The 25,889-nt window shown below is 37.8% G+C and overlaps 1 protein-coding gene across 5 annotated transcripts in view; it reads right to left on the reverse strand.

The window, feature by feature from the left end:
* The window catches only part of tanc2b (tetratricopeptide repeat, ankyrin repeat and coiled-coil containing 2b), a 156,530-nt gene that overhangs the window by 115,888 nt on the left and 14,753 nt on the right, over window positions 1–25,889 (reverse strand). For all 5 annotated transcript variants that reach the window (XM_032574556.1, XM_032574561.1, XM_032574560.1 and 2 more), the window contains exons 2-3: window positions 23,146–23,243; window positions 4,238–4,340 (exon numbers count right to left, since the gene is read on the reverse strand). In XM_032574556.1, coding sequence (XP_032430447.1) covers window positions 4,238–4,304 — 67 coding nt within the window. In that variant the 5' untranslated portion in view covers window positions 4,305–4,340; window positions 23,146–23,243. The remainder of the gene's footprint in view (window positions 1–4,237; window positions 4,341–23,145; window positions 23,244–25,889) is intronic.

The raw sequence follows: 25,889 nt of genomic DNA on the forward strand, positions 1-25,889 counted from the left end.
TTTTATTTTCAAATATGTGGTGAATGGGACCAACAAATGTCCCACATTCAGTAAGCTACCCCCCTCTGCAGGAGGACGGCGATACCGCCTGTTAACAGGATCTGGTTCCATTCACTTTTCCTTTGGTTCATTAATACAGGAAGGAAGGGAACATTCTGTGGAGCAGTCGGTGCCAATCTGTCGCTCCGTGGAGATCAGCCAGAATCGGCTCCTGTTCAGCCGCTGCCCCTCCTCCGGGAGTTTCTTACATCAGATAATATTCCACGGGGACAAACCTTTTATCTCAGTGCGTATAATCCAGCCTCTAATGTTTAATGGTGGATATTGTATAGCTTGTTTTGAATGTGAGCAAGCAATATATATGTAAATGTACATCTGCATATAAATGTTTTGCAAATTCAGACTTTATTCAACTCTGAAATACATCAACCGCTCTGCAGACGTTTAGAAATGTCTAAGCGAAGGCAGAAATAAACCAAAAAATTTATGATATGAAAATGAGCCGATCTGGGGATAATTGTTGATCTATAGATCAGAGTTTGCAGAAGGATTGCACATAAATTAAAACATTAAATTCCAAGACTTTCTTAAATACGTTTAGTCACAGAAACTGTGAGTGGAGTTGCAAAAACGTCCCGATAACACATGCTAATTTATTACGTTGATAATCAAGTGGAAGTAAGAGAAAAGAGTGAAATGAAAACTAGAGCAGTGTTGTGGGATTTTAAGAAAGCCATAAATGAGCAGAAAAGTGGTGACGAGAGACTTGAATGACGCCATGTAGAAAATCAATTAATAAGGACTGACTGTGCAGAACAGAAATACTTTAAACCAGCAACCATGACAACAGCAACAAGACAAAGCCTGGTACCATTATGAGAACTTGTAGTTGGTGCAGCCGGGCTTTACGTGTTGTTCAGAAATGCACAGTAACCACATTTAGACTGCATTAGGCCCCTGCTTGCTGTGTCACTTCTTGCTTGTGCTTTGAATCTCAAAGCATGTTTGCTAATCTGATGATCTCTAATTAGATTTTTCAACTACTGTGGAGAATGAGCCATCAATTAAGACTCCTGTAATTAGAGGGGGCCAACTTGATTCCTGTCAAACAGCTGCTGCCTTCAGACTTTTAGAGTTACTGGAACTGGCAGGAAACTGGAACTGTTCATAAACAAATCGATACTCGGATACTAATTGATACTAAAAAAGCCAGTGTCTGTGGAGTTTAATAACTTGAGAGTTCTGATACAAGCAGAGCTGCGGTAGCCTTCTCCATATTATTTTGTTTTTATTTTATTTTGTTCTTGTCTTACTTTGTCAGAGGCAACGATTACAATACAATACAATTTCTCATTTTGCCTAAGCCTATGTTAAAGCTATTGTAATGTTTTACTTTTGTCCAGTTTAAGTTGCCATCACAAAGTGAGCCAAGATAACCCCAAAAGCTTTCATCAAGTTCTGCAACAGGGTGTCAAATGGCCTAATACAGTTGTTGAAGTTTGTTAAACCCACATTTCATGTCTACTAGTGTATCTGATTAAATAAAGAATTGTTAGTGAAATAGCTCTGCCAACAAATATAAGTACATTAACTTAAGATTCTTAAATTCCAAGTACATTAACTTAGATTCTTAAAAAACAGCATGTTTTATTCAGTATTGTTTAGAAACTAGTATTTTGTTTTACCCTAGACAAGCAAGATATGTGCAAGTTCATCTAATTTTTTTACTTTCTAACCACAGTTCTTCATCCCATCCCTCTAAAAGCCCAATAGTCATGCAAAATCTTCCTGTCCAGACACACCAACCTTTCAACCCCATTTCTCATTTTGTAATCAGCCGATGCCATAACTGTAATTGCAGTGTCAGGTTGTTGACTTTGTTTCAAGTCTAGTGCCACTTCTCCACCCCTCTGATGGGAGGATGAAAATGATGACGGTGGAAAAATAACTCAGAGCCTTGCTAAAACACAACAGCTCTATCCATGCATCGGATATGACAACACAGAGACAAAAAGGAACAAATTTAAGTTGTATAATTTGAATTATTGCTTTTCGCTTTCAAGATATAAATCACAGAAACTCCCATCTGTTGGTATCTGAAAATGGTCTTTCAAAAAATAAAACAGTTATATAAATCTTAACCCCGTCTCAACCAAATAAAGATTATCTCTGTAGTTTTAAATCTGCCACTCACCATTGTAGCAACTAGTGGCTAAGACATTTTTTCCGCTCTGTTCAGATTAACGGGTGGATTTCCCTGCTGTGGGCTGAAGCAAACCCAAAGTGTGAAGAAGTCTTCAAACTGCTTCAAATGCAGCAGACAGTCATTTTATCTCACAATCTCTCTTTTGAACTGATTTTCAGCAGTCTGTGCATGCTGTACGGCAGCTCTGTTTGAGAGAAAACTCCATTCGTTGAGCAGAGTTCTTTTTCCCGTAGTAGCAGCAGCAGCGCTCCCTGCCTGTCAGATACAGATAAGTCAGCCTCGTTATGCCCCTGGAAGAATTAGACCAACGAACGTCTGGTTTTGATTTTGCTCCTAAATGCAGCTTAATTAAGGTTTCTAAGAAAGTGTTCACAGTCTTAAAGGCAGAGAGACGCATGATACAGATGTTGCAGAGCAGGAGACAGATTGCAAGAACAGATCCTGTCTGCTGGGATGAGTGAATTCCCTGCAAGATGACTGCAACAGAGAGCAAAACACCAGAGGATACTCCCGTCACGCAGCACCACTCTGCACATGCGAAAGGCAGAGACGGCACAATATTTGGTAACGTCAAGTTTTCTTCGAGCTTGAAGCCCTGCAGACAAGGACGTCACAACACTCAAGTAGTTCCACCTGTTCTGGGTTGTTGCAGTCTGGGAAATCCTCTGCTTCGGTGAGTTTTAAGACATTTGGTTGCATTCATTCAAGAGTTTGAAAGAAAAGACAATTTTTTTATGTCTGATAAAGTTAAATAGATGACATAAGATGCATTTTGTGATAATTTGCTTGTCAAATTGGCACATATTACTAAAGTAGGAACAACACCTAAAGAAATCGAAGCAAAATCCCAATTAGGGGGAACAGAAATGTTTTGAAACTTTAACAGGACAGTTGTTTTAAAATGAACACAACTAAATTGAAGTAGTAACAAATTAGTCCACATGGAAGTGAGAAAGCTGGGTTCTTATTTTTGATTTAATCCCAAACTATAATAATTATAATGATAGTAATTATAATAATAGTAATACAAACAGGGATAGATGGACCGATAGTGTTTTATCTAACTCAGGCAATGTAGGTTTTCGGTGAAAAAAAAATTAGTATGGATTTTTCTACACAGTTCTGTATTTTTAAAGATATGTTTTATTAGCGTTTAGCTGTGTTTTATCTAATCTAAATCAGGTCTAATCACTCCCCGTACATCTACATTAATCTAGTGATTATGCACAACTACAGTACAGATTTCTCCAAAACAATGAAAAAATACTATAGTCTAGTGTCAATAAAAAGTTCAACAGCAAATGCCAAGTGTTGTGAAGCTGGTATGTCCCGTCTTTCAATCGGTCAAATTTTACTGAAAATTGTAGAAAATGTTTTCTTCTGACTTCAAAATAAGAGTAAATAAATTCCCTTTCAGCCATCACACCTTAAGACCTCTGAAGTGGGTCATTTAACAACTTTAATCAATGCAATAAATAAAAATGTCAAGTTTTAAACAACAAGGTAGAAAACCATTAACTGAAAGCCTGAAAAATGAGGGCCGGCTTGGAAATTCCCTGTTGTGCTTTTAAAATGACTATTCACAGTGCTGCTCCACTTGGCGTAGCATTCTTTAAATACCATAGAGAAGCCGGATTTAAGTTCTGACAACAGGAGTGAACGCCTTGAAAGAGAAAAGATGAAAATAATAGTGGTGTTACCATCCCGTTCCACCCGTTCCTCCTCCTGCACAGGCGCAGTCTGATGGTTTCCACATTCACATAGAGCAATGGGGGTTTCCCAGTGTTATCTAACCTTCTAAACACAGGGTCATGTCCTCCAAGCTTTGGAGATTTTTATTTATGTAAAACTTTTGAAAACCTAGTATGAATGAATTCTAAAAGGGAATTTATTCAAATCCACTAGCTCATGTTTGTGAATTTTCGGTTTATTTCTGCTTCCAAAAATAAACCGAGAAACCTTGTCGACACCTCCCGGAGCTGACAGGCAGATGCGTCATTGTTTGTGACGGGAATCATAAGACACACTCACCACTGCTGCGACTCTTGCGGTTGGCCTTCCCCCCCGTCAGTAGCATCTTCAAGCTGTTCCTAAACATGGCTGCAGCAGCGGAGATCCGACTACAGAAAGAAACCTGGTGGGAGAGAGCAAAGAAAATACGTTAATCTTTTTGAAGGAGCCTTTTAGTATGGCCGGATGTCCGCACGGAAATCCGACTGTCAACAGTAGAAATAATCAGTTAAAAGCTTTATCGGCGATATCAGAGAGCGCTGCAAAGCTAAATTCTCCAGATAGGAGAGAAGAGGGGAAGCTTCAAAAGGAGTTGATGTATCAGAAAACTGAAGCGGGGAAAATCCCTTTCATGAATGCTTGATCTTATCTCCGTCATCAAAGTGCGAGATCAAGTGCCTCCTTGTAATTAGAGAAGAATAGAAGGAGTACAAGTGGGTTTACAACACATCGTGGAGAAAGATCCCCCCAGCCTTCACTTTTATTTGGTAAACAGAGTGCGGTCAGCAGTAGCGTAAGGTGAAGGATGACAATTGTTAAAAGTCAAACTAATTCAGTAGCATATATGGAGGTGCAAGGGAAAAGGCAAAAACGAGTACAGACACAGAAACGCAACTAAGCAATGAAAAAAGCAGAAATAAAAAGCACTTTGAATTGTTGGTATGAGTAAAAAACCACTAAATATTCAGCCTGTTTACCACTTATAAGTCTATATTAATTCTTCCTGGTATTCACTATAGTTTGTTATGACATATTCATTGTTAGAAGACATATCATTAACACCCGAGAACTGATCAGATGTATTTAGCAGTTAGTGATTGCCTTTCAGTCTTGCTCTTCATTACAGTTTTGGTTTATTCACCAGCAAGAAAAAAAACTTATATTATTTATTTTTCCAAGTTTATAGAATCCACTGTAAAGCGTTTGAGAAAAGAAAGAAGAACAATAAATCATTTAATATGTTGCACTAGCATACAACAAAAAGTAAAGTTAATATCCTGACAATATTTTCTTTTTCACAGCTGAGTCAGTGATTTCCTCCGACCCTTACCCTCCTCCACAGTACCTCACATATCTTTGATGAGAGCCCTTCTTTTAGTAAAAAGCATGGCAGCAGATGTTCTCCGTTAAGTGGCGGTTACTTGGTAAAGCCCCCACAGTTAAGGTCCAGCTGTGGACCCAAACGATGGATAAATATATAAATTTAAAAAAGGAATATATATATATATATATATATATATATATATATATATATAGCTAACGTGCCTTTCTGTTATAGTCAGATGTGAAGAGAGTAATGAGGCAACAGGTCAGATCTGAAAATATATTCCAAAGCAGTGTAAGAGTCAATGTAGCAATACTCAAGCTCAATATGAAACATGAGCAGCAAACAACCCCATTATGACTGGTTTGGATAGCCTGCAGGGCATAGGCTAAGCTGTGATAATACTAACCAGAATTCTTAAAAAGCTATGACTCAGTCAGTAAATACCCACTCTAACTCTGTCAGCTCCTCCTCACAGTAAAAGGGCTACAGAGAAATAAAAAAAAAAAACAACAAAGATGACTTCATCTATCCCAGTGAATGTGTTTCCATATGTTTAACCATGAGCAGAGCAGGAGCGACAGTTCACCGTTAACAAGCTGCCAGAGCAGAAAATGAGAAGAGATGTTGCTGTCTGTTTCCAGGAAGAGAGAATCAATGTTTAAAATCTAAACAGGACAGGACAGACGCTCGAATGAGAGAGAGAGAAGCTCACACACAGCGTTTCATCTGAGGGTGTAAGCGTTCACCTCTCCCATTCCCACTCTCTCTGACCCTCTGTGCCGGCCTTTATGAAGGGAAGCCAAGAAGCAGCATGCTCTCACAGATTCAAAAATGTGCGCAAGCGGATGCAGCCCATCTCAGGATCCTCCACAGCTTGCTCCTAATGCTCATTCTGTGTGTTAAAACCCACTTAAAGGCACATTCCCCAGGCTTGCATGAGCGGCTTTCAGCAGCTAATGTGACTAAAACAGCTTGTTTGTCCTAATGAAAAATGAATCAAGCAGCTTGAGACGCTTGTAAGCTTTGCTGGAAAAATAAAGCACTGTAAACATGCTCCAAAACATAATGCTCTGCAAAGGTATTCACTCACTCTGAATTTTTCTCACATCATAGCCACAAAATCAATGGATCTTGTGTGATGTAATAAATATAAAACAGAAAAAAAGAGAAAAAAGTACCATGAAGGGTTCTCATGTTTTGAAATTAAAATTTTTGCCCATTGTACCTTGCTCACATTCAGTCATATTAAATGGAGAGTGCCTGTGAACTTCTGTTTTTTTCTGTAGAGCATCCCCACAGGAGGTTGCAGTTCAGTTTAGGTCTCATAGGACCAGAGCTCTTTCCTCCACTTTTGGTGTGTCTCCTATACAGTTGGGGGCAAAATGCAAACTCACAGCATTCAGCAAAGATTTTCATCCTGCATTTTATTTTATTTTCTTACATAATGGCCAGGTTTGTGGGGAGTTACCAATAGTTGTCCTGTCAACAGATTCTGCGACCTGTGCTGCAGATCCTCTGGAGCTACTATGACAATAATATGGTCTTCTTGGTTGCTTAATTTATCAATACTCTACTTGCCCAGTCAGTTAGCATAGGTGGATGACATTGTCCCAGCAAGTTTGCAGTTGTTGTTTCTGCATGTGTTTCTTCAAGAATGGATCACAGTAACGAATTATTCACCTGTCTAAAAACATCATTGGACTGTCTGGGGGTTGTACAAAAGGATGCTGCTTGACTTCTGACCTGTCACACCGCTCCCTATCCAGCTCCACTGGCTTCCTGTACACTGAAGATTACAAGATCTTAGTCCTTACTTATAGGGACCTAATGGTCAAGCGCCTCCAGAGGTCTCAAACCATTTACATCTATATGTCCCTAGCAGACCCCTGAGGTAAAATGACCAGACTCTGCTGGTTGTGTCACATTCAAGGCTGAAAACTACAGGTAAAAGAGTCTTTTTAGCAGCAGTGTAGGGACTCTGAAACTCTCTTCCCTTTAGTTTGATATCTCCAGACTCAGTTGACCTTTTAAAAAGGAACTAAAAACTTTTTTTTTTTTAATTGCTTTTCATTAGACAAGCAAACAGCAAGTGACAGATTTTCGTATAAGCCTTCTTTTTCATTTATAGATAATTTTTCATAACTTAACACCACTATAAACTTGTTCTTATTTTTATCCTTGACCTTTTTACCTTGGTCTTCCTGATGCTGTTTGTTAACCAATGTTCTCTAACAAACCTCTTTGCCCTACATATAATATTTCAAACATCTTTTGGAGAATCAGAGGCTTCAAACATGCTTGACAAAAAGCCCTCGCATGGTATAACACTAAGAAATCTGAGTTAACACAATACCATTACCTTAAATGTCTTATACTGCATCTTTATAATGTACAAGTTAAATTTTAATCAGTCTCTAAATTTTTTAACACAAAAGAAATCTGGCTAGCAGAAGGTGCATGCACTCCCCCTTCTGAGTCTGAGTCTGAGTCTGGCCTAAGATCTGCTGTGACCCTCCATTAATTACAAAGCTTATTTTCAATCAATGAAGTAGCCTTTAATGGGGCCAGAGATGGCAAAGGCCAGTGTCACAGGGCATCAAATTGGATTTATCTCATCTTACCCTTCTGCCTTCGAATTAAAACCCATCCGAAAGGAAACCACACAGACACAATGATATGATTAGAGAGGGGCGGACACACACATTTCCCAGAGGAGGGCTGTTACTGTGATTAACATTAAAACAAAAGCCACAACAGACAAAGGACTTTAAAGAGATTAAAATGAATTCTGTCTCAGGCATAAACTGGCCACATGTGAACAAATTAAGAAATCTGTAAATACAGAGAAATGATTGTGCTATTCCTACAGATGGGAGAAAAATTTGTTTAAAAATATCTAATTAGGTGTCCCCCATCAAAAACAATGAGCAGCTCAAGATAAATGAAGCATCGACAAACTGGAAGACTAATGCTGCGGGCCCAGAGGGATGCACGTTCCTTCAGGCAATTACAGCGCAATCTGTCAGTCTGACAAGGAAACATAAATGTTAAACCTTAATCAAATAAGAACAATGGCAGAGAGGAGTGGATTTCTGACTATTTATCTAATAACGGCAGTCTCGTTGAGACAGAGTAGCCCAGAATCCAATCATTTCTTCAGTTCGAGGGGGAGGAGTAAACATGGACCTGATTATTAAAGCAGAACCTTCCTGCCACATCGCATCGGTAAAGTCAAGAAACAACCATTTAAAAAGAAGACAAAAAAAACCCTCAAAATTCTAACTTCCCTTATCTTCCCAGCGGTAGACACTCCCCACCATCAGACAGGGATAAATCATAGTCTCCAGTTTGAAGATGGCCATGGGAACAGAGCTCCATAAATCACACTGATATCAATAACGGGAAGTGTCAGGGCCTGGCTCTCACCGTCTGAGTTGCACGAGGCAATGCAGAAACCACTCAGGGTTGCTGCTAACAAAGTTTCACTCCTGCCCCGCAATGGATTATTTATTAATATGGATTTATGTCCTTTCATTCTGTGCCGCTGCTGAGGGGAAGGTGATGATATCTGTATCACAATGAACCAAACGTGGTTGTGATCAGTCACAGGTGAGACAGTTTTCAAACCTCCTGCAGGGAAAAACTAAACTGTTAAAACTCTTCATCGTTCTAGACTACTTTTAGGATTTGCCATAACCTGCTGATGGCTTTTTCCCAACACTTTCAGATTAATTTTTTTTTTCCAATGGTTCTACTGTTGCCAAAGAAGTCACGGCTCTTTAACAGTCAGTTCATTTTCAGTTTCTTAGAAAATGATAACATAGTAATGAAATAATAATATTACAGAAGACTAATTAAAAAATCTGTTCTTAAAATAGAAAAGTTACTTTATTACCACTGTAGCATACACAGTCATGGAAGACTGCTGAATTGACATTGACCTACCAGGATGTCATTGACACCATTCTCAATGTGTGTAAGGCACAAGAGGTCATTGCTATAGAAGCTGGCTGATCTCATCTTTCAAATCTTCCTTTGAGATGAAAGCAAAGTTTGTATTTCCTTTGGATACAAAGGTACCAGACTGTGGAGGAAGAGTGAAAAGGAACAGAATGATGTTTGAGGGAAAGTGTGACATTTCTACTGTCAGTGATGGTTTTGGGAAGTCATGTCACCTGGTGGTTCAAAGTCCAATATTAGCACAGCCATTTTAAAAACCCTATATGCTTCCCTCTGGTGGCAAAATTTACAAACATGCTAATCAGACTCTACAAGTCTTTAAAGAACCTTGAATAATACGAGTTACAGCATTTAATTTCTCTTTGTGATCAATAACATATTCCTGAATCTTAATTGAATTGAATTTTTCATGAAGAGTTGGCACCTGCCCACACTTCAAAAAGTGCCAACACCTGCTTTAATAACCACAGTGTTGCTTTCCTTGATCAGCCGGCAAACTGGATCGATCTAAACGCAGCACAGAACCTATACCGTATTGTGAAGAGGAATTGATTAGTTTTACTCACATTGAAGAAAAATATTTTTTAGTATCCTGATATCTGGTTACGCCTTCAGTTTTTGTAGCTAAATATGAAAAAATGACATCCTGAGTTTGAAGAGATTTCTTTAGTAGGTTAGTTCAGACATGTGGACTCTCTTGCATTCCTGGCTGCACTGCTTCACTGACCTTTTCAGGTAACTCCTCCTAAACAGGACCAACAAGTTATGGGTCAGGGCCGTTCCCTTTATAATCCATACCAGCTAAAGCCAAGTCGAGTTGTACTAAGACACTAACGTGACCTTTTATTCATTACATTTAAAAAAAAAACAAAGGATGCCTGGATAAGTCTAAATAATGGAATGAAATATTGGTAGGCATTTAGGTGGGTGAAGAAAATTCCTCCACCAGTCTGAAGGCAGAAATAAATCACAGAACGTATTCTCTCTCAGAGCCACCTAACCACAGTTCCCCCCCACCCTCCTCAAGTTTTGCAGCATGTTCTCTTTGTAATCTGTTTAAAAGCAGACAGCGTGGTTCATAAGTGATTTATGAAAAAGCATTTTCTCCTGCAGACAACAAAATGACAACATAGCTGTGATTTTAGGTTATGGGTGCGTTACTTTCAGCCTCCTGTGAACAACAACACAAATGCAGCACTGTGTGTGCAAGCTGCATGGAGCAAACAAAGAGTTGCAGAGACTTCTTAAGCAGCAGCTATGAGGGAGAAGAAAATAGCTGCTAAGAATTTTCCAAGTAGGGATGTCAAGAAACCGATACCAGGCAGTGTAAAAGTATTCAGCCACTTACAGATTTTTTTTCTTAAATTTTTGTTTTTTTGGTCACACTTCAATGTTTTACATCAACAAACAAATTTGAGTATTAGACATAGACAATACGAGTAGAGACAAAAAGCAATTTTTCAAATGATGTTTTAATTCATTATGGAGAAAACGTTGTTTAAGCTTACCTGGCCCTAAGAAGAGAAATAATTTCCCTAAACCTACTGTATTAAAGTCATGCCATATCTAAGTCACATTTAAGTGTAGATTTTGAGTAGGCCACTCAAAACCTTTCTTTTTTATTGAGACATTCTGACGTGGATTATAAAAAAAAATAACCAAGTAGGTCTTATTTCTTTCCTTTTCAGTCAGCAGTAGATGTTGCATTGAAACTCTCCAATGGACGCCATTTTCCCCAGTCTCTTTCTTATTGCCGAATCATCCACACTGACCTCAACTGAGACAAGTTCACCACTGTGCCAGATTTTCTCCATTTGCAAACAGCTCACACCCAAAGCCTTACAAATAGCTATATGAACTTTTAAATGTCTGACACTTTGTGTCAGCTGTTCTAAAATGTCATGACCATTGAGCACACTTCATGTTGTCAGGCAGTTGCTATTTAAGTGACTAGTGAAAATGAACCGAAAAAAATGTGGACAACTGTAGTTAATCTGCGTTTAAAAATGCAGGTAATTATATTTTCATACTGATTTTGACAGTTTTTCCCTTGATAGAAATTCCAATTTGAAACATGCTGTTATATTGTACCATATACTAAAATTTGACAGGTTGCTTGATTAATATAAGTGTGATTTAAAAAAAAAGCAATAGCAGACTAAATGTAAAAAAATACTTGTTCTCCAGCCTGTATTATTAAAAGGCATAGTAACCACTGGGTTTATAAGAAGCAATTCTCAAAGCTTTATCGATAAACAAAGCTGCGTAATGCCCTGAAAAAGGTCAAACACTGACTTAAATGCAGCGTCCCACTGGAGATGACTGAATAAGATGGTTCAATCAATCTTCCCAACTGCTGCTGCTTCTCCTCCACTTTATCTCCTTCTGTGTGCTGCCTCTTTATTCAAAGAGCTACACCTGCTGGTCATTTAGAAGAGCTGCTGTCACACGTAAATTAATGAATGGCTCATAACTGCAAAATAAGAAATCGCCTATTACACATGATTGACTTTGAAACCCAACCCCGACATGTCGATCATGGAGACAATTTTGTTTTGCATAAATCTGTACACCTCCAGCCTCTCAATCCCTTTAAAGTGAATACAGCAGGGCTCCAGGAGCGACATCAGTTTGATGACAGGCAGCTTAAAGGGGCAAATAGAGTGAGGGCATGAGAAGGCTGAAAACGGCAGGTAATCACCTTTGGCAGAAGTGCACATTTGCATGAAGACTGACGGATTTGCAATCAGCTGGAGTCTCTAGACCAGGTTAATGCTGAAATTTAATTCTCGGAGGTTTTAAACCCTCTTTACTCACTTCATTTCCCCATTCAGTTGATAATTGTGGCTTATATTTACATTACATTGAGATCTTCTTTTGACATTTGATCGATCAGGTAAATAACCGAGTCACACTCCATGAGACGAAAGCAAGTAACACCGATATCTGTCAATTTCCATGCAGTACAGTAGCAAGCCGGCCATGTAAAGCCTAGGAGAAATATCCAACCCATGCAAGTAGTATTGGAGTTTGCATTCTGAATGTACTCTAATCATTCAGAATACGGTGCAGTTTATTCTGACATTGAGAATAAACAATGTCAGAAACATTTTAATTTTGTGAATCTCATGAGGGGAGACAACAGTAGCAATGGGAGAGTTTGGCAAACACGAAAAAGTAATGTCGGTTTATTTGTGTAAAAACTTTAGATGAATCAGAATTAGGTGAATCATAAACACATGGTTTGCTGCTCATGGGTATCTGTAACACTGGAAAGCTTGAAACACACTAATCTACAAGCAACTAATTCAAAAAGTTACTGCAATTGAAGGAAAATATTTGGCCAAAACGTAAATATGTCTGTAAAGTTGCTTTTCTTTAGTTTAGTAAAATAAGAAATGGCTATTAATCATAACATACTTTTTAAAATGTATTATTTGAGAAAAACATTCCCACATCCTGATGCTGCCACCACTGTTTCATCACATGGATGGTGTGTTCTTAGTTTGCTTTTTTAGTGTTTTGTTTTTCCAGATCCTGCTGAACTACTCTAAACTGTATTTTACATGTGTGCTTATTTTTTTATGATATTTGGTTACATACCAACACCACGGCTTTGGCCGTGTGCATGCTGGGATGGACTCAGCTGGTTATCCCACATGGAGACAAAGCAATCTGACTTATCCATAGAATCCAAATTGGGTAATCCAGCAACTTAAAGGGAAGTGCAGCACAACAAACTTACCCGAGTTCCTGATGATTCCTCTTTTAGCAACATCTCCATTGTATTGGCTTTCTGAAAATGCTCAGAGCTACATGTCACTTTGCCAGAGGCCCAACAATGAGGTCTTGTAGCTGCTTAATATCTCTAAGCAAGCAGAGCCAGATAAGAGTGTTGAACTTCTTTTGCCTGGGGCTATTGTGTATGAACTGCTGCAGAGTGGTTGATAGGCTTAGTATGGTTGCTAAAGAGGAGGAAAGCCGCAAGGGGACTGAGTAAATTGCTTCACGAATGGACGGAGTTATAGCTGTCTTCATCAGAGACAAAATGTCAGTGCAGAAAACACTGTTGTTGTACTGGATAATGCTTTAATTAAAAATCTAAACAGATATTTGAAGCTCTGCATTGGATAGGATTTAATCCATTGAAGCAGTATTTAGCAAAATGCTTGTGCACGATGTTCCTTCCAGAGCTGCCTTCTTTTCAAATGATGTTAACAGCTTTGTCCAATAACTCCAAGACCACTAAAAGTTTTAAAAACTAGTAATAGCACCTACTAATATTTTTTTAAACATCTGTGACTTCAGGGGTTTAGCAACCAATTTCTGAAGTAGCCATAATGGATTGAGCTAACGTCATCTTTTCTATGTGCTGTAAAAGTATGAACTAAAATCTCAGCACTGGACAGAGAGAAACAGTCATACTCTGGCTTCTTCTTCGTCTTCTTATGTTGAAATCCACGCTTACTTTTTAAACTAATCTGAAGGGTTCATTTCTAGCATTTTTTTTGCACCTAAAACCCTTATCACAAAACGCAACAATTACATGCAACTGCGTGTTTTCCTAATATTGTTCAGCCCATTTCGTGTGAGTCGTGAATGCAAAAGACCATCAAAGGGCCGATGAAGACAGAATGTCAAGTTTTCATGTCAGGGTATGGTTTCAAAGCACAGGACGAGAATAGAACAGATCAATGAGGAGCCTCCATCAAACACACAGGAGGAGGGAGATAGAAAGAGACTGTAGGTATGTCGAATAGGTGCTCAAGATGGCATTCTGAGCTGGAAATTGAGTTTCTGCCAACGACTACACTCACCCACTTACATCAGTCACAAAACGGGTTCAATCGTCGAAAGCGATTGTCGACAACAGCCTCTGTTTTGCTCACAATCTGGGGAAATAAGATGGCACGCCACACACCAACCTGCTTTCAATGAAGCAGACGCACGTCGACCGAGATGGTAGATGAATCTGTTTCCTGATGAATTATGCATTGTTCCACTTCTGTGTGTGCACCGCCAACACGTTCAGATTCAGTCTAGAACTTCTTTGTCCACCGTGAATTAGCAGCCACCCTTATAATCTCCTTTCATCTCGTCCACAGACAGCTCGTACAGCAGAAGCCTGCCTTTAGCATGCAAATGAGTCAAGAGTGAAAGAAAAGCAATGACACGTTCCAGAAATTAATAGTACTACTATTAATTCAGCCTTATTCTTTATGCAATCAGAGTTTAATGTGGCAATACAAAAAAAAGTTGCCGAGCTTTGCAAATTAAATGGAGTGACATGTAAATCATATAACTCATTTTAATTAAATGTAAATATAATTAGGAAAAAACACCCTAAAAAGCCTTGCAGCTAATTGGGTAGGTGGCAACTGGTCAGCAAGAGAAAAATTAACTAAAGCTGCTATGCTTTTTTATACGGTCAAATCTTTCTGAAAAAGAGAATATTTATTTATTCACCTCAACCAGTCATCACATCAGCTTAGCCAGCATACTTAAATCTTAGCACACTGTGGAAGAAGAGTGAAAAAAAAGAGATTTTAATCAATGTTTGTTGCTTTCCAGTTTATGTTGTGGGTTTTAGGTGTTATTTTTATTATTCCATTTTCATATTCATGTAGAACTCTTTTTTATGTCCTTAAATATTTTATCTTCTTTATTTTTATGCTGTGAAAAAGCTAGGCTTAAAGCATTAAACTCAAATATGGCAAAAACAACATTCTTCGGTGTGGAGGTTGCATTCAGTGAAGAAAATCTTAAAATATATTTTTTTTCAAAAGGAGTCTAAAATTAAATCAGAAGCCATGTTAAAACAGTAGCCAGCTGTTTAAAAAGGAAACTATAAGTAAGATACATCTCATCATTAAGGTTGCAAGACTGTAAGATTTATGTGTTAAAAATGCACGAGGATAGTTCAATTCAGGACGCTGTACATGTGCAAAAAAATACATTTTAATGATAAATGTGACTAAAACTGTTATAAATATGTTGCTATTTTATGTCATTTTAATTCCATAAATGCTCCTAGAATGGAGTTATATGTGTAATAGTTGTCTCTGATGCAATTAGAGTTTCAGCTAAACATTTGATCATCGTTAGCAGTGGCATTAGGTTGTATGCATGCAAAATCTATGCTCCAGAGAATGCACATGGAAAATGCTGTCTTAGCAATGCTACTTGCGCTAACTGTGTTAATCACAAATATAAGAAGCTCTAGCCCATCATGGCCTCTCTCATTACAGGGCACTTCAAAAAATATCCTTCGCAGTTATGCCAAATACAGCCCATGCTGTGTGTTCTCCAGCATGAATCTCATGCTGTATAAAAACATTTTTATTTTTGTAATCCACAGCCATCTACACACAAACAAAATGGTAAACAAATTACTGTGCCTGGAAAGGGCAATGACACCCTGAGGATTTCTGTTTTGCAGCTCAGAACCCAGATCAGAGTATAGTGTGGGAAGGGACGTGTGGGATGCACAGAAAACATCCTAAATTACCTGCTCTCCAAGTTCAGCCCACAACTGCACTGCTGTCAGACTCGACTGACGTTTGATTGAAGGCGCAGGCAGGACCAAGAGAAAATGAAACCCAATTAGCACGATAGCTAAGCAACTGACCTCTGATGGCAGTTTGATGACAACCAATAAATGTCTGTTGGATCTCAGCAATCAACCCACTGTGCGTCAATCATTGGATTTAGGTGGTGGAAAATAACATGGTTCCAGTTTATTTCTATACTGTTCCCACACTGTATACATTGCTTCAAAGAAACTTGAAAATAAAATAAAGAAATCCACATTAAAAGGACCTGTGCTATTTTTTACTTTTGCAGAAACGCATTTGAGCTGTTTCTCCTCACAAGACTTTGAGTTGTTTCAGCAATGATTCATTTAAGTCCTGTAGAGTGCTTTGTTAACATATAGACGTCTTCTTTTTAAACAAATTGCAAACTGTAGTGCAGAGTGGTGGCCCCTGTCTAAAGCATGCAAACACTGAGATCATATCAAGGCATACTCAACACTATCAAATAAATTTATAAAAATAAACTAAAAATTAAATTACATTTCTTTATTACTACTGGACATTAACTACACCAAAATTATAAAATACAAATTAAAACTTGACTTAAAATATATGATCCAGAGATAAGCCAACCGCCTCTACGTACCTGCTACGTAAATTCATACCTCTCTGTGCCAATATAGTTTTTACATAAAAAATAAATATATAGTTTCCTAACTGCACACTATGGTTTTTCTATTTTGAATATTTTACTAATAAAGCAGTTAGTTTTATTGGCTTCTGCTAACAATATCTTTACAATTTTGATCATCGTGATCCTTTGTAATCTCTCTGCAAAAATATTTGCTAAAGGATGCAAATGAGAAAATGTAAAGGGGTAGATTATGTTAAATTAGCTTTTTCTGAGCTTTACATCATGTTATAATGTCCTTCATCAAAAACATACATGACGTGTTGCTTTTGATTTTTTTCATGCACGTTTCCTTTAAACCTTTCGCTCTAGCAAAGTGCCGCCTATTTTTCCAAAACTCCACCTTGGAGTTTCAGTCCCCAGATGATTTCCTCCTTCTTTCAGTTGAACTTTTTATACTGAACAAGACCAAATGCGAGAAAATGAATCAAAAGGGAAAAAAATGTAAAAGTAGGAGATTAAGGTTGTGTTGTTTCATTGCAGCCTTGTCATTTTTTCTAGCAGAATACAGGAAATATGTCTCAGTTTACTTAGGGTGCATAAACTTTTAATGCTACTGTATTTAACATCCATTCACTGTCACCATATATTTTTGGAGTATGAGAGATTGCTGACGATTTAATCTGCTTGGCTTCCTTGGACACATAACTTTTTACCAGTTGGCTCTGTAACTTGAATTTGACTGCATTGCATTAAAACTAGGATCATAGAAAAATATGTTATTAAATTTATGCTTAAAACATGACTCAATTAGAGTGATTATTTATTTATTAGATTCATTATTTAAGTAGGAATACGACTTGACTCTGTTTTTGTATACAATCTTGAGAATACACCTGAATTGCCACAGTACAACAGCAACAAAAAAAACTAAAATGAACACAATCAATATTTCAAATCAGATGAATGGAAAACACAATGTTAAAACAGTAAAGCATTTACAACTGGACAGTAAAAATTTATGAGACAATGCAGCCATAAGGAAGGGTACTATAAGAAAACCAATGTTGCAAACTGACACTCTGAACCTTGTGTAGGCATGTTGCCAAGAACAGCATTGTGGACCCCTACCAGGCATGTCTGCACATAATAATTGGTAATGGCAGCCACATGCATGTCCGCTGTCTATGTGGGTGGCATGTTTGTCAACGTCTCAGACACCTAAATAGAAAGGCAGCTTTGGTCACCACTGCCAATTATGATTCTGACAAATACTAACAAATCCTTCAAACTTCTCTTCTTTAGGCTAGTATCCCCGCCTTTCAAAAAGATTAATCTACACAGTGAGACCTTGTTCAAGGGGAACCACACAGATTTACAGTCTAGTTACGAGACAATTTGCACAGCTACAAAGCATAAAACTGACAGGCTTTCTGTTGTTGCTTTTTAGATTTTAGATTCTGGGGGAAGGGCAGCAGCTGTTAGTTGGGTCCAGCTGTTGATGGCGGCAGGCAGAACCAGGAGGGGAGGAGATGATTTTGAACAAACCTGTGCAAACACAGTCCCAAAGGAGTTCTCCCATAAACTCAGATAACTTTTTATGCTTCCCTTTACCCTTAAATATGATTTATACTGCCGATTGTGGGAAAAGATTAAATCTGATAAATGGTACAGTGACCATAAACCACAATCGAGCTGGCTGAATTTAACATGACAAGAAAAGGTTTGCAGGGTTTGTAAATAACTGTGCTGATAATTAATATATATATATATTTCTTTCTTTTTTTCTCAGAGACTTTCTGCCTCCTCAACAAGCCCTTATTTTTTGTGGTTTGGTTGCACTGTGTCTAAACACAAAGCGGTAAATTACGGTCACGGCAAGAAATGATAGATTTCGATCAATAGAAAACATTCTCAAAGCACGAAAAAAAAAATCAGGACCAGTTCTGACAAAAACAGTGAATTCACAAGGTTTTTTTTATGTTAAAGATGTTAGGATTTATTACACGTAGATTCATACATTTCAAGCATTTTTTTTTTGTTATGATCATAGCTAGCTAATCTAATGAAAACCCCAAATTTCCTTCCTCATAATATTGGAATATTACAAATTAATACAGAGATCTATCTCCAAGTATATGTATAGGAAGTTAAATGAAAGGAAAATATGAAAAAGAAAAAAACATGAATTAGTAACCTGAATAACAAGAACACTGAAAATGTTATGAAATAAAGCAAATAGAGCAATATAATATGTAATCTGTACATATAAGGCTATCCATCCGGATTTTAGTTGTGATTAAATCCAAATTTTTGATTAATCTGTATCGATTTTTCTTCTTGGGTGCCATTTTTTATCCATATTACTGGAAGGTTGAGTTGAAGGAAAACTTTGTGGGAAACCCTGACAAAGGCAACATCCTTCATAGGGTTTTGAAGAAGGACAGTACTGAAAGTTTTGGCTGCAAATGATTTAGTTTGTGTTCATACATTTCTGTATTAAATATAACAGTCTAATTTTCAGAGAATCTGAATTTTGGAATTACATTAACTGTAAGCTTAATCACCAAGATTAGCACTTAAAAATGACCTCTATGGATTTTTAAAGTAGGGTCCAGTCAGCTCACAATACAGATTTCTCTTTATTATCCCTCAAATCCAACATAACCGCCCATTTCTGGTTGAGCATACAGTGTGCTCACTATGGAGAAATAATTCAACTTTTCTCTACAAATTCTCTAAAAAGCCCCTCACTTTTAGAGTGCCAGTAATTATATAGAGTAACTTGTATTGTGTAACACTCTGTGTGCTATATGCTCTGATTTGGACTCAAGCTGTGAACCAGGAGCCAAACACAAACAAGAAAATCCTCAGAATATAAAAAAATAAAAAGAAGCTACCAATGTTTCCGCAGCTGCATTCAACTAGACCATATGATTCCAGAAATATTCAATGTGTCCAGCTTCAAAGCCGCCAGCCTAACATGCCTTAATGAGCTGCATGACAATTAGGGCCGGCTTGTAGCTATAAACATACGAGTCAGTAAACACCGAGGCTTCGCTCTTCAACCAGCAGCACAGGCAACAAGGTAGTTGCAGTTGTTTGTTTGTCTGTCTGTCTCTGGGCTAAACATGATACACTACTCTCCTGCCAACAAGCCACTTCAAGGGCAGGTTGCGGTTACCCTGTGAATTTATAGTATTCTCCCTGGACCATGTTTGCCCCACGTTATGCAGCCCATGGAGAATACATTGATCCTTAAGAAGCCTCATATAATAAAATTGTTAACTGGGAACTGTGACAGAAGCCATTATCAAGCAGACCGGGAACTACGTCCAGGTCTATAGGAGCAGAACCTTACTTAGTCCGTGTTTTAGATTTTAATATCTAAATCAAACCTTTGCTCTGTAACTGAATCTGTTTTCTCAAAATTATACACCAGTACTGTGCTCGCTGTATTTTGGTCTGCATAGAAATGTGCGTCCTTTGGAATTTGTTGAATATCATAACATCGAAATGATCTGAATAAGTGTGAGCCTAGACAGGCACCGACAATAGTCCTATGATCTAAATCAGCTAATTCTCAACTGAAAAATACCTTTTCCTTTCAACTCAGTGAATGCACAACACTTCAATAACTGTCTTCAGTGTGGAAGGTTTCACTGAGTGAAGAAGAGTAAGTGTTGCTTATTTTTAGTGTGAAAGTTTGTTTTTCAGCTATTTCAAAGGGAAATGTATTTTCAATAACAAGTTGACAAATGTGAAATGTCAGATAAGCTGCCAGAGAGAGCAAGATTTTCAGAACATAACAGGAAGGCTGAAATGAACACAAGGAGGTTGCTTTTTAAGTGCCAAACTTTGATTTCAATGGGATGCAAATATTAGCAGCCTTCTACATTTTCTAGAACGTACATAAAGACTGCTGTTGTAGTAATAAATGTCACATATTTATTCTACAAATAAATATAGAATGATACAATACGATAAAGAATTCTTCAAATTATTACTATGTGCAGACTAATCAGGATGCAGAGAGCTCCTAAAATTTGGTTTATTTTGTTTGAAAATTCTTCCATTCTGTGCCGAAAACCACCACTTCACTCCTTAAACATCTGAGATACTTGGGAAAATAAACCTGTCTCATCTTTTCTTAAAGTCCAGCCCGACCACAAAGGGAGCTTAAAAATCAAAGAAACAAGGTTAAACCAAAGAGAGAGCTTCTTCCTCGCAGCTCAAACAGGATTTATTGTGCCACCTAAATTGTTTTTTGTCACAACTGGCTATCAAGAGTTGCCGTTTGTGGGTTTCAGTGTGTCGGATTTAACACAGCTCCCTTTGAGTAGCCGTAGGCTGCAGCTCACCCACCCACACACCCCACTGGGGAACAACCGTCTCCTTCACATTCCCTTCAGCAGCTTTGACAACACAGATCTTTCTCATCAGCAACGTTCCCTGAAGCACCGAGCAGAAATTTACAGCCTGCAGCATCTGGTTGGCCCATGCATGACTGATACTATTAAAGGAAATACATAAATGCAACTGCTTGACTGTAACAATAACCAGAGGCTTAAAGACGAAACTCAGATTTCTCTGGGAGAAAAACCATCCAGGAAAACACCAGAATGTGTGTCAAATCTGATGCAAACTTACAACAGTCAAAGACAATATTTTACCACCCTGGAGACAATGTAATATTTCTGTTTCTCTGCACCATTGACCAGCACAGGAGCCACCACTCCAGGTCATCACAAATTGACAGATCTGCACTGCAAGCAAAAGGGCCAAGGGAGCTTTTTATCAGGCCAGAGAGTTTTATAAATCACAAGATTTGTGTCTGAACAGATGTCAAAAAGCATGAATTATCTGACTAAAACAAATTTTTAAAAATCCCAGAATATCTTAACTGCAATGAGTACTAAAATAAAATGACTTTAAACCCAATTAACACTGGACACAAAGAAATTCTATGCACCCAATCTAAAAATGTGAGCAATGCAGACCTTTGCAGCGTTTTTATGGCACGGGTATAATTTATGCCACCTCCTGAACAGCGGTCGCACACTGCTTCTCCTTTGTGCAGCTCCGGCTTTAACGGCCAGGGTAATCTCAGAGGAAGAAAAGAGCCAGTGTCATGTGGTCAGAAGGCATTTTAGCCAGACAAAAAAAATTGCGTCAGCACTTTCTACTGCGCAACGAGAGGCCAGCATTCGGAGCCCCTGGCCTGCTTCTTAGAGGAGAGTCGGGGTTTAATGGGGCTTCTCTTCCACTCCATTTGCCAGCTTGCATCTTACGGGCCGCAGATGTGTGCATGTGGGGAAGCGAGCGTGTCACCCTGCATACCTCTCTGCAGCCTGGGAGCCGCGCTCCACGTAACAGCTGACAGAGGTTGTTCGTCTCCTGACGCTGTGTATACAAACCAAATGTATCACAGACATGACGTGCCAAGAGGACACAAGGTTAAGCATTTGAAGCAACTAATATGGTCCGAAAATTCAGATGTCATCTGAAACTGACTTGGTCACTGGGTGATTTTTATAAGAGAGAAACATTTATGGAACTTTCTTTAATTGGCAAGTGTTGCTTTGAGGGCCATGTAATAATCTTAACCAAAAAGATGCATTTGTTTTCCCCATGCATTTTCAAATTGTCTGAATGAATGTGTAAAATACATTTAGAGTAGTCAGACAGAATTCACTCCCTCAAAGATTTTTGCCACACATTATTGCTTTAAGATAAACAAAAATCAATGACCTCATTAAATACAAAGTACATGTGATAATTTAAATTACAGAGGTAAAATCAATACAAACTCTATGGAGTGTGAGGTAGGGGATTTTTTTAGAACACTGTAGCTCTCCAAATCACGATCAAGTTGAATCCTAATATGCCTCACTCCAACATTTCGTTAAAAGATTTGCCAGTAAAATGTTGTGGTCAAACTGTGCTGGTCCGGAGCTGCTTTGCTGCTTTCCTGGTTTTGTCTACCAGGAAAGCCTAAAGGAAAACATCCCGACACCTGTTGTTCCCTTAAGCTTAAATTTGCTTGTGTTGTGCATTAGAAAAAGGATCTAAACCAATATAATCAATAAATAGGAAATCAATAAAAGGCCTGTCTTGATCTGAAACCGAAAGTGGATCTCTCCCATTGACTTGAATTCCTCCGGTAGAATTTTTACCGGGTCAGTCAGTGAAGAGAAGGAGAAGTTGTGAACGATGACGTTGAGCTTCATGGGTAGATGACATCACCTCCACCAAAATACAGTGAAATCCCCCCAAAAACTGGAACTAGGCCTCGGTGATTAGGTTATTCCTAATTTTAAATATTCTCTAGATGTACATTTAAAAAAAACAAATAAATAAGTCACACAAAAATGTTTTAATCTAGATTTTTCTTTCAGTTTTAAAATCTACATTATTAGTAAATACTTGTGGTATACTCAATGTGATGTTATTTTTACAGCAGCAGATACAATTTTTGCTTTTCTGTTTTAAACACATTTGGTTATTTGATGGTACACATTGTTATTCTAAATTTTTGTGTAAATACAGTGGAACTGCTATTTTTACTCAATATCATACAGTGAAAAGCTCCTAAAATAATGGTCGATGCCTGATACTAAGAAATTGGTTTCTAAAAATAAGAAATGTTCCATTCAAAAGATAGTTTGTTGAATCACATAAAACAGCTAGGTAGCTGATATGTTTTCTAGCATCCTACCGAAAATTTAATCTCCAAGAAACCTGAGAGAGGACTCACCTTGAGTAGACAATAAATCCGGCTTTGGGAGCAGCGAAGCACTACATTTCACCGGGCTAAGCCAAAGTCGCAATCCTGCAGAGACAGTCCACTGTTCTCTACAAAGGGAAAAACATGAAATAAAAATTTAAGGTGAGGTGAAATTGACCAAAACGCAAGAAAAAAAGGGCTGACATTCAGATCTATGGAGTCTATAGAGTAGGAGCTTGTTGTTGATGATTTCTCCAAGAGAGACTACAAAAGGGGGCTGGCAATGCAAAAAAATATGTGGGTCAACAAGGAGTTCTTCTCACAGTACATACTGGGACAGTTGTTTTATTCTTCAGTGGGAGGATCTGAAATGAAGTGCTGCTTTCAGAGTTGTGATGTCAAGCTTCCAAGCCTACTGACTAAATGTATCATTATGTCATTAGAAGGCCAGTTATGGGCAGGAAAGAACAGGGCTCAAATATCTGTGTGGGAGATGAAAGCAGTCATGTGATAAAAGCTAAATGAGCTTAAAGTGTAGAGATGTAAAGCTGGAATAATGCATGTTTGATTTTTCTTCCTCCTTAAAAAGTGTATAGTAATAGTAAATTAACAAATGTCAATATTAGAACAAAATCACAACCTTTCTGTGACTTGTACTCTATTATTAGGTTTGCTGCATGAAAATGCAACTTTTTACATCACAGTTCTTTACTAGAACATGTTAAACATTACAGCGTAGGTACTTATTTTCAATAGTGATACGGTGCCCAATGATCCGCACAAACATTTTATCATTGGAAAGTAATTTGGTCTACAAGAAGATTGTGAGAGGAATGGTGCGGCAGTTTTTTAAAAATTACAATAAAATTCTGGTGTAATGTAACTTAATTTGTCCATGCTTCAGAAGGCAAGGCTTTTCAAGTCTCAATTTTCCCTCTGCTCAGGTGTTACTTTAGCTACAATCATAGGCATGAAATTGGGATTATGAAAACGGAAAGTCACTTATGCACAAAGATGTTATTTATAGAAAAAAAAACTTCAACAATCAAGTTTCCTCCAGGGATTCTCTGAATATTTTTTCCACTTCCTAATTATAGCTGGTACATTGTACTCCCTAAGGAAGACTTTGCAGAACTCCATCTAGGTTTTACACCATGCAGCAAACACCTTGATTACGTTAGTTCAGCCACTGGGAGTCAAAATAAAACTACAGAAACAATGAGAAAATTATAGCTTCATCAATCTCAGGAAGCTTTTCAGAAAATGCCATTCAGAAATTTGGATCATCCAATATGTTTGGTTGATGAAATTTGTGCAAATGCAATACCAGCTACCATGACATTTAAATTAAATTTAAATGAGATGAAACGTTCAAAGTTAAGGAAAAATGACTTCGAGAGTCACTTCTGTTGCCAGTTGAATTTAGTGGGTTCACATTGAACAAGCAGCTTTCCCATCAAACAAATGATAATTAGAGGAGAACAAGGAGCACATCCCCTCCAAGGGATATTTGTCCTGCTGGCTACAATTCATCTTTCTTAGCTGAAAAACTCTGGCACACATCACAAAAATAACACCCGCAGAAATCTGAGTCCATAAAACTACGATTTTAATAATCTGTCATGATTCTCATTTGTCCACTGGGTGTAGACGTTAAATGAAAAGGCAGGAATTAGGATTAAAAAAAAAAAAAACATGTGTCCAACACTAAGTCCTCCCACTTCAGTGTTAATGAGTCATTTAAGCTCTGCTACTCATCTCCCTCTGGAGAACCAGGAGTGTTTACGTTTTCATGCATTACAAATGCCTTTTTGTAAAACTGAAGCTTCACACCATGAGGAACTAGCTGCTCTATTCAACGTTGCAAACATATACTCAGAACATATGGTTCTTCTCTCCTGACCGTGGTTTATGTATGCCAAAGGTCTGGAAATTCAGGGCATGGAGAGCCAAATACATAAAGCATACAAAAGAGGAGAGTGCACACAAGAGAATAACATGTAACATACATTAAAATGATGAGAAACAAAAGTGCAGGCTTTTTAGTCCTAATAACAATTAAGTGAATACCTTTAATCCAACTGCGTAGATACATTTTCCATATCGTATGACTTATCTATTCCAAAAGGTAAATAAATATAAAGCAAAGAGTCAATATTTTTTAAATATATCTAATCCTACAGAGAATTTTACCCGGATTTTATGACGAAGTTATACACAAAGTTATACAAAGTGTGGAATGGAACCAAAATAAAATTAAAAGGATGGATTTTACTAATTAGGTGACTTTTAAAGGAACGTTTTATCTAGAAGTATTAGAATAAGGGAGTTTGAGCACATAGGCAAACCACACTTTGCCTATTTTTTAAAGAAATACATATTTTTTAAAATGTGGTGTACATCTGTATTCAGCAGTTTTATTCTGGTACCCCTAAATAAATGGCTCAACTTCCAGCAGGACAGTGACCATAAACATACAGCCAGATCTACAAAGGAATGGTTTAGGTCAAAAGATGTACACATGTTAGAATGGCCAAGTCAAATAGGAAACCTAAAGCCAATTAAAAATCTGTAAGTTAAAAACCGATGTCCATAGACATTCTCCATAACATCTCATTGAGTTTCTTTGCAAACATATAAGGGGCAAAAATGTAAAAGATTTTAAAATGCTTTTGGGATTATGGTTGGCTGTAAAGACAAATCAACCTCCAATGTGAAGGCCCTGCAGCATCTCGTAACAGGCCAAAAAATGTTATGTAAAATGAACTTCAAAC

Source organism: Xiphophorus hellerii, chromosome 10 (assembly GCF_003331165.1).
Source record: "Xiphophorus hellerii strain 12219 chromosome 10, Xiphophorus_hellerii-4.1, whole genome shotgun sequence".
NCBI classification, from domain to species: domain Eukaryota; kingdom Metazoa; phylum Chordata; class Actinopteri; order Cyprinodontiformes; family Poeciliidae; genus Xiphophorus; species Xiphophorus hellerii.